This window comes from Heptranchias perlo, chromosome 8, assembly GCF_035084215.1.
Source record: "Heptranchias perlo isolate sHepPer1 chromosome 8, sHepPer1.hap1, whole genome shotgun sequence".
Taxonomy (NCBI): Eukaryota; Metazoa; Chordata; class Chondrichthyes; order Hexanchiformes; family Hexanchidae; genus Heptranchias; species Heptranchias perlo.
The window spans coordinates 90,889,940-90,904,522 of record NC_090332.1 but is presented as its reverse complement, the minus strand read 5'-3'; the positions used below and the strand labels follow the sequence as shown (position 1 = coordinate 90,904,522).

The 14,583-nt window shown below is 42.1% G+C and overlaps 1 protein-coding gene across 3 annotated transcripts in view; it reads left to right on the top strand.

The window, feature by feature from the left end:
- ehbp1 (EH domain binding protein 1) overlaps positions 1-14,583 on the top strand; it is a 377,463-nt gene that overhangs the window by 209,004 nt on the left and 153,876 nt on the right. For all 3 annotated transcript variants that reach the window (XM_067989531.1, XM_067989529.1, XM_067989530.1), the window contains exons 13-14: positions 11,233-12,165; positions 12,284-12,325. In XM_067989531.1, the coding sequence (XP_067845632.1) occupies positions 11,233-12,165; positions 12,284-12,325 (975 nt within the window). The remainder of the gene's footprint in view (positions 1-11,232; positions 12,166-12,283; positions 12,326-14,583) is intronic.

Sequence of the window (14,583 nt, the reverse complement as noted above, 5' to 3'; positions counted from 1 at the left end):
GGTTTTAGGCCATCTTTTCCTTTGGAAGGAGAGAAAACAAAGTTTGGGACATGTGAATGGCGTAGACACTTTGAGTATAAGCTGTGGTCCCGGGGTGAGATGTGGAGATGCATTGTCCCTTTAAATGAAGTATCCTTGAAGATCAGCTGTAGTCCTTGTGGCAGACAGTATGGATTTCCAGAGTGGTTTTTGAATATAAAAGGTTCTTGAATGTTTGCAGAGGTTCCCCTTTGCAGAAGTGAGTTATCCTTGCACCAAGATGCTGAGAGGGAACGAGCATGAGGTGGTAAGGAGCTGAATGACAGCTGTATGAAAGGTATGGGCAAGAGTGCATGGACTTACCTTGGCCATCCTTGTTAGGTCATTGAACCTCTACCAGCACCATGTAACAGTTCTTAGGGTGATGACTGCATCTGCCACCTCCAGAAATGTTTTATTCGTTCATGGAATGTGGGCATCGCTGGCGAGGCCAGCATTTATTGCCCATCCCTAATTGCCCTGGAGAAGGTGGTGGTGAGCCGCCTTCTTGAACCGCTGCAGTCCGTGTGGTGAAGGTTCTCCCACAGTGCTGTTAGGAAGGGAGTTCCAGGATTTTGACCCAGCGACGATGAAGGAACGGCGATATATTTCCAAGTCAGGATGGTGTGTGACTTGGAGGGGACCGTGCAGGTGGTGTTGTTCCCATGTGCCTGCTGCTCTTGTCCTTCCAGGTGGTAGAGGTCGCGGGTTTGGGAGGTTCTGTCGAAGAAGCCTTGGCGAGTTGCTGCAGTGCATCCTGTGGATGGTACACACTGCAGCCACAGTGTGACGTGAGTGAATGTTTAGGGTGGTGGATGGGGTGCCAATCAAGCGGGCTGCTTTGTCCTGGATGGTGTCGAGCTTCTTGAGTGTTGTTGGAGCTGCACTCATCCAGGCAAGTGGAGAGCATTCCATCACACTCCTGACTTGTGCCTTGTAGATGGTGGAAAGGCTTTGGGGAGTCAGGAGGTGAGTCACTCGCCACAGAATACCCAGCCTCTGACCTGCTCTTGTGGCCACAGTATTTATATGGCTGGTCCAGTTAAGTTTCTGGTCAATGGTGATCCCCAGGATGTTGATGGTGGGGGATTCGGCGATGATAATGCTGTTGAATGTCAAGGGGAGGTGGTTAGACCCACTCTTGTTGGAGATGGTCATTGCCTGGCACTTGTCAGCACAAGCCTGGATGTTGTCCAGGTCTTGCTGCATGCGGGCTCGGACTGCTTCATTATCTGAGGGGTTGCGAATGGAACTGAACACTGTGCAATCATCAGCGAACATCCCCATTTCTGGCCTTATGATGGAGGGAAGGTCATTGATGAAGCAGTTGAAGATGGTTGGGCCGAGGACACTGCCCTGAGGAACTCCTGCAGCAGTGTCCTGGGGCTGAGATGATTGGCCTCCAACAACCACTACCATCTTCCATTGTGCTACGTGTGACTCCAGCCACTGGAGAGTTTTCCCCCTGATTCCCATTGACTTCAATTTTACTAGGGCTCCTTGGTGCCACACGTGGTCAAATGCTGCCTTGATGTCAAGGGCAGTCACTCTCACCTCACCTCTGGAATTCAGCTCTTTTGTCCATATTTGGACCAAGGCTGTAATGAGGTCTGGAGCAGAGTGGTCCTGGCGGAACCCAAACTGAGCATCGGTGAGCAGGTTATTAGTGACTAAGTGCCGCTTGATAGCATTGTCGACGACACCTTCCATCACTTTGCTGATGATTGAGAGTAGACTGATGGGGCGGTAATTGGCCGGGTTGGATTTGTCCTGCTTTTTGTGGACAGGACATACCTGGGCAATTTTCCACATTGTTGGGTAGATGCCAGTGTTGTAGCTGTACTGGAACAGCTTGGCTAGAGGCGCAGCTAGTTCTGGAGCACAAGTCTCCAGCACTACAGCCGGGATGTTGTCGGGGCTCATAGCCTTTGCTGTATCCAGTGCACTCAGCCGTTTCTTGATATCACGTGGAATGCATCAAATTGGCTGAGGACTGGCTTCTGTGATGGTGGGGATATCGGGAGGAGGCCGAAATGGATCATCCACTCGGCACTTCTGGCTGAAGATGGTTGCATCATTGAGGATGGGGATGTTTACAGAGCCTCCTCCTCCCGTTAGTTGTTCAATTGTCCACCACCTTTCACGACTGGATGTGGCAGGACTGCAGAGCTTTGATCTGATCCGTTGGTTGTGGAATTGCTTAGCTCTGTCTATAGCATGTTGCTTCCGCTGTTTAGCACGCACGTAGTCCTGAGTTGTAGCTTCACCAGGTTGGCACCTCATTTTTAGGTATGCCTGGTGCTGCTCCTGGCATGCTCTTCTACACTCCTCATTGAACCAGGGTTGATCCCCTGGCTTGTTGGTAATGGTAGAGTGAGGAATATGCCAGGCCATGAGGTTACAGATTGTGCAGAAATTACAGAAAGATGGCAAAACCCTCTTAAGGGCTTGCTGGCCTCAGTGCCCAGCAATCTGCTGCTTCAGACATTGCTGCTGCTGTTCTTCTTGCTGCTCAGAAAGCAATGATGCCCTTTAACTCTATTTCCCTGCCTCCCAGCGGTGGTAAACCTATCAGGACTGGTATTACCGCTTCAAACCCGACCTGCGTTCCGCATGAGGACTGCAGGAGTAAATTGCAGTGGATTAGTGGTGAATTCACATTGACGGGCGGTAGTCCCGCTCCACTGTTATCCCGTCAATGAGAGGAACATTCAGCCTGTTGTATCCATTCCACTCCTGAATCCTTGGACTGGTTCCTAAATGGGGACCTGAAATATTGTTGCCTATGTAGCAACCATTGTGCCATTCTGTAATTTAATTTGACAATCAGCAGGTGAACATTTCCCATGCAAGGTCTTCAAATTAACAATTGTTTTTGGTCATATCAAGGCTTCCCTCAGCCTAGACATAGTTTTAGTGGATAACACTGTGGCTGGAAACATTCCCTGGATAAGGTGCCTTTTTAAATTCAGTCTTTTGAGTAGAGGAATGAGCTTTCTCCCTATCTTTCCCTGAGTCCTTGTGCATGATTGGCTAGCTGCACCTCTTCCTTCCCTCTTCAGCTTGTATTACCGATGGTCCTGGGCTGTCAAACCCCTAAAATCATTTGGCAAAGCACTTGCCACCTGCCCACATGCCCCTGCTGATCACAGCTGACCCAACAAGCCCTCTGCATTTACCAATAAGGCTGACCTTGCACTGCAGGGATGTCCTGACGATCTCATCTCTGAGCTGCTTGTGTATAACTCTCTAAATATCTACCTCATTCTCTATTAAAACATCAACCAATGTGGATGAATAAACTGCCACTTCTGTAGCTCCTGCATAACAAAAATATTCCAGCCAAATCCTGGCTACAAGTACCTCTGTGGTCGTCCACAACCACCGAATGCAGCCAACTTTACCCGTGATGGTAGTTCTTCACCAGACTTTCGTGAAAAACCAACCAGTTTCTTGCAACTCTTATACGTGCGTCGCTTTCACTGTTACTGGATGAAGGTAAGGAGTCAATCTATTTATGTTGGCAGTCACTGCATTATTGGCCATCTCGCACTATACAAGTTCATGTGGCCTACCAGTTTGTGCACAGGATTTCCAAGAAACCGGCAGTGGTATGCCTAATGACCTACAATGCCACATTTAAAACACCTGATTTAAATTTCTTCTGATGTCTTCGTTCTGCTTGGCTGCCCTAATCCAGCCTCACACAGGGGTGGTTGAGAAACTGGTTCGTTGAGCGATTCATCCATGAGTTGACATGAAGCATCTAGTCTCCCAACCATGCGAGGGCTCACCTGTGCTTACAAGGCCACAAAACAAGCATGTGCTTCTAGCTGCATGAGAGTTTTACACTCCTGATCAAATGAACAGATTCCTAAATTGTCAAAACTATTTCCAGATATCTGTCCAATGACTTTAAATGGAAAAGACCTTTGTAGTCTGGAATAGCTTCATTCTCTAGCCACATCTTCCAGGTCAATAATCATTTCTCTATATGTACCGAACAGATTCATTCTTAGTTGCCTGTACATTCAAGGGTCGAATCATGAGTGTTATAAATTGGATAGCCAGATGGTGAAGATAGAATACTAGAGCCTAGTCTTCAGTTGCTTCCAAGCCTTTATTCAGAGTTTCCACATTACACCCACCCCACACCCTCGATCAGCTCTCTTATAAATGGACACAAGAGAGTTCCCAATTGATACGCACCACCTGAATACAATTAACACTAAATCACATGGATACAATTAACAATGAGCACCAAGAATGGCACATTTTACAATATCATAGTCCATACTATCGACAAGATTGACCTGAAAAATTGCATGTGTCTTTCTGTTTAGTGAAGTGGCTGGCCCATTCGTTTTTGTCCAAGTGATGACTGGTTAACAATTCTTAATGCCTATGAATATCATCTCCCTCTTTAAAATTTGGAATCAGTTTTGATTTAATAAAATGCTAAGCCCTGAGTTTTGCAACCTGACTTGCTGGACTTGTTGCCAGTGCATGTTTTTCTGCCAGTTCAAGAGCATAATGATGCTTTCTTCTTCTCAATGGCCGTATACTGGCATAGTATGTCCTTCTTAAGCTGGAATTTCCTCTCTGCCCATTTGTGTAGCTCTTCTTTCTGGCTATGTCGCTCAACCTTTAAGTGAAACTCATGCTCTATTAGCTGAAACTCCCTCTCCTTTGCTTTCTCTTTCACTACCAATGGCACCAGTTCAATTTTGCTTACTTTATCTGGTCGACAAAGGTTCTGTTCACTTTTACATTTTAAACATTTTAAGTCACCTTTGTAAGTCAATAATTTGCACTGCCACCAATTGTTACAAATTTTGGATCTGCCTTATATATTTTTTCAGGTTAGGTGGTGCTGGTCACTCTCGTAAGCAGAATGTGCCGCTACTCCTCAGTATCTAATAACATGATAGTGTGACCCAGAGCCTAACAATAGCACCTCCTTGTCATTGGAACTGGACACCACATGTGCTATCACATGCATTTCTCCAGTCCTTCAGTAGGTGGACTGATAACACTTTGATGAGACAAGTCCTTAAGCTGCTTTATTTTACAGATAGTATAGCAGTTATAATCAAAACTCAGTTACTTCATTTAACTTCAAACCCCTCCTTATGAATAAGAAAAGATAATAAACTAAACATCCTTGTCCCGATTAGTGGCCTAAATACACTTGCTAATAGTCTGCCTTTAGAATGAAGCAGACATGGGCTTGGTGGGCTTATAATAAACAGCCGAGGCCTTTTTTGCCTTTCAGGAACCATTCTGACTGACCTCATGTGTCCTTTTGTCCTTTTTCTCCTTGTGTTCACAGGAAGTGGGAGGGCTGTTCCACCCAACTTCTTTCCTATTCTGGGATTCACCAATAGGCCTGTCAACCAAACTGGCTACTTCCCTCCCAAGAGTATATTGTCAGCTGACAACCCCCTGCTGGATATCCAAGAATACCATCTTGAGGGGATAGCCTGCCAGTAGTCTGAAACAAGATAACAAATTACTTATTGTCCCCAGTCATTGTGGTAAACAGTAAGGATGGTTGGCTCATTAACACATCAATCCCCTCTTTGTCGCAGTGGCTGCAGCATATGGCTATAAGAATCAACCTGTGTGAACTCACTTTAATTTTAAAACACTACACTTAAACATAACTCAGATCCTTTCTATGGAAAAATGGTCAAAAATCCTGCACCTTGTTATGTCTCTGTCCATCTTCAAAAGTCTCATCAAAACCTATATCTCCCTCCTCTGATTTAGTGCCATAAGACCGTATATTTATAAAACTAAGCTAAATCTGAATGTTTTGTTTATAATTTAGTATTCTAATGCTACATTGTTATCCCATTTCTTGGAGTGAAAGGAACTGAGGCATACGCCAGAAATAGATTTGTGTAATGAGTGGGATGGGAAGGTCTGTGTGAATGACATAAAATTCTGAAAGGAATGGTGTGTCTGTGATTTCCCCGTTGTTTGCTCCTTGATCAATGTTTATTTATAGTATATAGTTTCATTTGAAGAATGAAGAGAGCCATTAGTTACATAATATTGTGAATTATGTAAAGGTTTAACTGTGCTATAAATAGTAAATATTCTGACCGATTACTTCCCCAAGTATTCATTCACAAGGGAAGACGTGAGCAACAACATGCCCCAGAGATAACCAAGGTAAAATCAATAACTAATATAGAAATGAGATGGAGGTCCTAGACAGGTTTAAAGGGCAAAAAAGAAATAAAATGACTAGGGATAGATGGTATATATCCTATAGTGCTGGAAGAGATAGGGTGGAGATTTGTAAGGCACTAAGCACTACAGAGGTACCAGTAGATAGGAAATAGGCCAATATGGTACTCATATTTAAAAGGAGTGATAGAACAACATGAGCAACCATAGACTCATTTAGCCTCACATCCATTTGATGTAAAATAATGGAATTCATTATCAGGAATAAACTTGAGGATTATCTGTACGATAATAACCTAGTAAACAGCAGTCAGCAGAGCTTTAGAAGGGGGCAATCCTGTCGAACCAACCTCTTGGACTTTGAGGAACTGATATCTCAAGTGAACTGTGGCAAACCCTATGACATAATGTACCAAAATTCCATATGAGAGATCATTAGTTAAACTCAAAGCTGTGGAATTTTAGGATTTCTGTTAATGAATAAGAAACTGGTTGAAGGGTAGAGAAAAATGTTTATTTGAGGAGTTTTGCCAGTTTTGGGGGAAAGTACTTTTTTTTTATTCGTTCATGGGATGTGGGCGTCACTGGCAAGGCCAGCATTTATTGCCCATCTCAAATTGCCCTTGAGAAGGCGGTGGTGAGCCGCCTTCTTGAACCGCTGCAGTCTGTGTGGTGAAGGTTCTCCCACAGTGCTGTTAGGAAGGGAGTTTCAGGATTTTGACCCAACGACGATGAAGGAACGGCGATATATTTCCAAGTCGGGATGGTGTGTGACTTGGAGGGGAATGTGCAGGTGGTGTTGTTCCCATGTACCTGCTGCTCTTGTCCTTCTAGGTGGTAGAGGTTGCGGGTTTTGGAGGTTCTGTTGAAGAAGCCTTGGCAAGTTGCTGCAGTGCATCCTGTGGATGGTACACACTGCAGCTACAGTGCGCCGGTGGTGAAGGGAGTGAATGTTTAGGGTGGTGGATGGGGTGCCAATCAAGCGGGCTGCTTTGTCCTGGATGGTGTCGAGCTTCTTGAGTGTTGTTGGAGCTGCACTCATCCAGGCAAGTGGAGAGTATTCCATCACACTCCTGACTTGTGCTTTGTAGATGATGGAAAGGCTTTGGGAAGTCAGGAGGTGAGTCACTCGCTGCAGAATACCCAGCCTCTGACCTGCTCTTTTAGCCACAGTATTTATATTGCTGGTCCAGTTAAGTTTCTGGTCAATGGGGACCCCCAGGATGTTGATGGTGGGGGATTCGGCGATTGTAATGCCGTTGAATGTCAAGGGGAGGTGGTTAAACTCTCTCTTGTTGGAGATGGTCATTGCCTGGCACTTGTCTGGCGCGAATGTTACTTGCCACTTATCAGCACAAGCCTGGATGTTGTCCAGGTCTTGCTGTATGCGGGCTCGGACTGCTTCATTATTTGAGGGGTTGCGAATGGAACTGAACACTGTGCAATCATCAGCGAACATCCCCATTTCTGACCTTATGATGGTGGGAAGGTCATTGATGAAGCAGCTGAAGATGGTTGGGCCTTGGACACTGCCCCGAGGAGCTCCTGAAGCAATGCCCTGGGGCTGAGATGATTGGCCTCCAACAACCACTACCATCTTCCTTTGTGCTAGGTATGACTCCAGCCACTGGAGAGTTTTCCCCCTGATTCCCATTGACTTCAATTTTACTAGGGCTCCTTGGTGCCACACTCAGTTAAATGCTGCCTTGATGTCAAGGGCAGTCACTCTCACCTCACCTCTGGAATTCAGCTCTTTTGTCCATGTTTGGACCAAGGCTGTAATGAGGTCTGGAGCCGAGTGGTCCTGGCGGAACCCAAACTGAGCATCGGTGAGCAGGTTATTGGTGAGTAAGTGCCGCTTGATAGCACTGTCGACGACACCTTCCATCACTTTGCTGATGATTGAGAGTAGACTGATGGGGCGGTAATTGGCCGGGTTGGATTTGTCCTGCTTTTTGTTGTCAGGACATACCTGGACAATTTTCCACATTGTCGGGTAGATGCCAGTGTTGTAGCTGTACTGGAACAGCTTGGCTAGAGGCGCAGCTAGTTCTGGAGCACAAGTCTTCAGCACTACAGCCGGGATGTTGTCGGGGCCCATAGCCTTTACTGAGTGGGGTGTCCCAGGGCTCAAACTCTGGCCACTTGTGCATCCCCCCCCACTTCCTTCACCCCACCATTGGCGATAATGCCTTCAGCCGACTAGGCCCTAAGCTCTGGAATTCCCTCCTCTAACATCTCCACCTCTCTCTCCTCCTTTAAGGTGCAGCTTAAAACCTACCTCTTTGACCAAACGTTTGGTTATCTGTTCCAATGTCTCCTTCTTTGGCTCGGTGTCAATTTTTGTCTGATTACGCTCCTGTGAAGGGCCTTGGGATGTTTTACTACATTAAAGTCGCTGTATAAATGCAAGTTGTTATTGTTGAAACATCTGTCATTAAAATCCACAAACAAATTTAATATCAATATCCAAAGTGTACATCCGTCTGAGTGCACATCTTTTTTTTATATTGTGCTCTCCCATATGTATTTTTACATTTCGAATATATATACTTATCCAAAACTAATTATAGTTGTGAGTGGTTAAAATCTATAAAATGCACTGTGGGGTAATTTTACAAATTTGCACTCCAGGCACAGAGTTTCAACTGTTGGGAGCCCATATCAAAAATATAGTACACAGCCGCAAGATTTTCTGTCCATTAATGGATGGAAAATTAAAGGGGGCACTCCCAGCAAACAAAGTTCCGCCCTGGTAGCGCAAATCTGTAATAGTATCCCTTAGTATGTTTTGTGATTGTGAGAATTTTTGGATGCTCCCCAACAATCAACATCACTTATCATTTACTAGATTCCCTACATATTTATATGTGGAATTTGATAATGAGTTAAAACCTCGTGAGGGAAACACAGCCAATTCTTTCACCACAAGATAAAGAATGATGTTTAATAATTGTAAACTTCATTTTAATATCTTTGTTTTTCACAACACTCAGTGCTTTGTAAATAACCTGAACATAAAGAAAGAACCTAAAAATTCTTTGGGTTGTCTTGATTGTAAATTGAGCACATTCTTCTTTTCATGCTCCTAAACTCAGCTAACCTGATGTCCTAAAATCTTTAAGTCAAAAACAATAAATGATATGAGCTATCATGTCAAAAGAAACTGATGCAAGTATCTTGTTATCCAATATCTAATGACCATGTTGTGCCTTTACAGTATTACTGGTAGTTTTAAAGTAAGCCTTATTTAGGTGTATTTTCAGGGATGTATCGGTTAATCTAGGTATGCTTCTTTTTCATTATCTTGCTGAATTTTCCATCAACACAAATCACTGCAATTACATGCACAGTATGAGAGAGAAGGTTGATCACCAGTGATAAGGCTCAGGATGGATTAGTACTGTATAGTGGTTCTGTATATCCCAGTTCTTATCACAAAACACATCCTTGACATTCTCTTATCAATACAAACTCGTCCAGTTGTTATTTCATATTGTCTTATTCCCTAAACTCTGATAACTAAACAATCTTAATGTTGATTGCATAAGAATGCTGAAGTTAAAAACATGGTAAAGTACTACTGCTTTCACATCTTGTTATGCTTCTGTTTGTAAATGAAAGTATAATTATATTATTGTTACTCTACAGTAGTTTTATTCACAGAATATATTGTTGAGTTTCATTTAAATTTTACACCTTTCACTTGTAATATCAAGTAAAACAGTGAATCAGAGTTTGCACTTGAAGTGCTAAGTACAGTATATATAGATATTTTATTAGTTGTTTATTTTTTCCTTTCATATATCCAATGATCATGCTGATCATAGCTAAATGAACTTTGGCAAATGCCATTCCTGATGAGCTCTTTTTACTTGTTTCAATGAGAACCTGTTCCAGAAAGACACTTGTCTCCAACCGCCAGTGAAATTTCGTGCCTTCAGCCACCTAGGCCCCACACTCTGGAATTCCATTCCTGAACTCCTCTACCTCTCCACCTTTAAGACCCTCTTTAAAACTCATCTCTGACCAAGCTTTTGACCACCTTTCCTTCCTTGGCTCGGAGGCCTTTTTTAATTATACCTCTGTGAAGCACTTTGGAATTTTTTTTTCTCCACATTAAGGGCGCTACATAAATGCAAGTTGTTTTTGTTACCTGCCAGTCTCTCTTAATACCCTTTCTTGGACATTGTAATCTATTTTGCTCCTCCTCTATATTTGACTTGTTTTTGTATTAATACCCATAGATTTATCTTGTGTGTGAAAATCATTCCAGTTCAAAGTATAAATTGATATCAAGATGGTAGTAAAATAATGTTAGCATTGCATTACCATTAAATTGTATTAGTGGCACAATCCACAACAGTAATGTAATCTAATAGTGCGCAAACTCTTGATTTGTATTTTAATTCTTCCTTAGATCCATTAGTAGGGGAGAAAATTGGGATTAATAGGAAGGATTTATGCCCTCGTAAGTCGGGTGCAATAGCCTCAAAAATAACATTTCTAGTCTTGCAAAGTAATTTCCTTTCCAATACCCACTTTGTGGTTCCAGCACACCAGAAAGAAGTGCAAATTAAGTTATCACCTTACATTTATAGTACTTGTGTGTATATGTGTACGTGATTGTGTGATTTACCCCAGTATGACTAACTGAAAAGAAATAATGCACTACACTAAATTTTCTCTTTGTACATCTGTGTTATAATATCCAAGGTACTTGAAGCAAATTCAATATAAATTAGCAAATGGAACATTTAGTTTTACAAATTTATTGCAGAATTCACATTGAAATTTTAAAAAGAAATACTTTTTTTTTAAAATGGGATTAGGGGCTCCAAGTAGCACAGTTTAAAAAAAATTAAAGCTCGCCTGTGTCAATAAATGTTGCCACAGCTGCTTGTTTTCAAGAACCATATCCTTTTGTATAAATTTACTCATTACAACTATTTCAATTGCCTAAAGTTATTATGACTACGAGCTCTAATGACTAATTGCTGCATTTGTTTTTCATAGGCTTATGATGGTTTTGCAAGCTTGGGAATATCACGATTATTGGAGCCTGCAGATATGGTTTTATTGGCCATTCCAGATAAACTATCTGTTATGACCTACCTTTATCAGATAAGGGCACATTTCAGTGGAGAAGAATTGAATGTGGTCCAAATCGAAGAGAACAGCAGTAAAAGTAAATACAAAGTTGGTAACTTTGAAACTGACACAAACAGCTCAATTGATCAGGAGCAATTTTATGCAGAGATAAACGATGTTAAACATGAGGCAACAGCACAGCAACCTAGTAGTTTATTACTCGATGCTTCATCTCAGGAAGACTCTATATACATCAATGACAGAAGTGTTGGTGAGTCACAAAGTGAGCATCAGACTCCTGATGACCATCTGAATATAAATGCAGCAATACCTTCCTCACGAAGGACTAAAAATGATTCAGACCCACAAAAATATAGTCCTGTTGAACAGATTACTGCTCAGAGTTCTGTGTTAGAGGATACCAGCAAAAGCACAGAACTAGCACAAGCACAAGTACCGCCGTCATTAAACAAAAGAAAGCTTCTGAAAGTAGACACTTTAGACTTGACTGACTTGTCAGATGTCAGTAATCAAAAGGAATACAAATCACCAACACTTGTATATGAAGACACTATATCAGAAAGGCATAAGAGTTCAGGGAACACCAGCAGCTGCTCTGAACATGAGCACGAGACACTTCAGTATTCAGACTCTGTAGACAACAGAAGTCCAGAACCCAGTTCCCTTGTTCGAAAATCCATCACATCTCCAGTCCATAAATTGGGGTTCTCTTACAACAGAGATGCAGATCTCATCAAGAAAAAACGTGCAACATTGCGATACTCTGAATCTGAATCATCAGCAGAAAATGTCAGCACAAGTTTGAACCATTCAGGTCAACAGAACAGAAGCGTAGAGGTAAGGATGTTTACCCTGTACTTTGTTTTCTGTGATCTGCACAATACTCACAAAACTTGATACACTAATTATAAAAAATGAGTTAATTTACTCTTTTTTTGTCTTGTTTGGGGTTTAGCTCAACTCTTCCCAGCAACCAGAAGAAATCACTGAAGAAAAGGTAAGAGAATGACTGTAACTTATGCCACACTATGATTATTGAATTGACTCAGGATTTGTATTTGATTGTGTTTAACTGAGGCTCATTTTAAAAGTAGGGATGTTAGTGTAGCCCTATAGTCTGCGTCATGGAGAGTTCAGTCCTCTTTACATCATCAGTCAGATGCCAGAATGAACCCAGTTGTAAAAATCCACTTGAGCCTGCACTATGTAAATGATCTTGAAAGGATCCAATCATAGAACCCCCAAATTGGATTTTTTTTTGGGGGGGTGGTGAGGAGGTGGGAGGGCTGTTGATAGAAGGAGTGAGGCAGGAAAGGGAAGTGGGGGGGAGAAAGAGAATCCAGAGCAAAAAAAACCATCAGCATTCAACTCCAAAACAACATTTACTGGCTCTAGTCTGAAGCAAAACTTATTCATTTAATACCAAGGTTGCTACTGTTGATGATTACTGAGATTGTTCCTTCAGAGGAGGAGATGTCTGAAGCAGCTGACTTCATGGTTTTCCAGGGCTTCCAGTGTCACTGTCCCTTTGTGTCAAGTCCACTAATTTCCGCAAAGCTAGCCAAGTAGCCAGCCAATTTTGACTGGACCAAATAGGATGAATTAATTGCAGAGTTTTATGGGACCAGTTTAACTTGTTTACTAAACCTATAGCAGAATCAGCTGATTTTATACCCACTCCAAATAAGGAATAGTAAATCTTCTCAACAATGTGCTCAGAGTCCAGTCTCATGGAATTTAGGATTACCTTTGGGGTATGTTGTCACTTTCCAGATGTGCCATTTACTCGCCTTTACCTGCCACCAAGTAGGCCAACTAAAAAACACAGCAAGATCATTACCAGTTTTGGCTCAGGTTACATCTGTATCTCTCACTGAGAACATTTTGCAAGGAGCCAGGGTCCAAATGCAGGTGAAAAATAAGATCTGGAGATAAGGTTGGACTGCTTTATTGATACTTCTGCTCTTCAGTGATTGACCTTTGGACATCCAGTTGGTAATGGAGCTGCACATGATAGCACAAATTGCTTTAGGAACTAACTATAAAGACAAAACAGGACTTGCCCTCCTCTTTCCCTTTGCAGCACCTCACTGAAAAGTCAGAGTTCCAAGCTTCCAAACTAAGCAGTTACTTTTGTGTTAGAAAAAACATTCTCCACAGCGTTTAGGCACCAAATCAGTCCTGGAAGTGTTCAGCACCTGATTTGCTGCATAGACCCACACTGACCCATCAGACCATGCCACCATGAACCATTTTGTAAATTTGCAGTTAAAAATCACCGCAGGTCAATCAGCAATGATCACAAATACACATTTCCTTTCTTTCTGGTTTAGTCTTCAAATTTAGAAATGTTGAACCATTGGATATTATTATGTTTTCGGAGTTCTTCATTCCTTTTTTACTCAAGATATTTTTGGCCTCTGTTTCAGACTACCCTCGTAAGTGAGCACTATCTCTCTCTGTCCCAGAGAGGGAGTTTTTATTTCCCTACATACTTCGGTAAATACCATGCCCAGGGAACAAAAAGAAAACCCACTGCAGCCTATTTCATCTACTGGTTTTATCACATGATCCCTTTGTTTTAGAAAGGTAGTAGAATAACAGTACACGAGACTTCGACTTAAGCTTTAACTACCAAACAAATCTGTTAAACAATAAAAGAACAAATAAATAGTAGCAGTAATAGAACATCTAACTTTACAGTATTTGTTAAGATTAGCTGTCTCCTTGTGTAGTAGAAAATAATAAATAGTTCGCAAGATGCTGTGCTAAATTGTGATACCAGTAATTTTCTTACAAAGTGGTTGTTTTTCATTTCTCACCAGCAACAGAAGCTATCTGGCCTGACTGTCTCTCATCAGAGGCTCTACACAGACTACCTGTTTTGAAAAAAGATAGGCTGATAAATAACTTTAAGTGGCTGGGACCCAATGAATTTAAATACCTGTTAAATTCAAAAAGAACTGCTAATTAAAAATATGTTTGAACAAATCACATGAATGGTCTAGCCCTTCCCTCAGATAGCTGCCCTACAACAACCACCAATTTGGCAATAATTTTATCAAAATGTGCTGGAACTTTCCCCTATGAATGAAGCTGGTTTTTAACCCCTTATTTACCATGATGAAATTAAAGATGCTTGTACCAAGTTAAATCTTAGACAAAAATGCTTCATTTTTGTTAGTAATATTGTTGACTTTCTTCTCCCTACCCCTCCCTAACCACTAACTACCAACATATTAAGAAGTTTTCAAC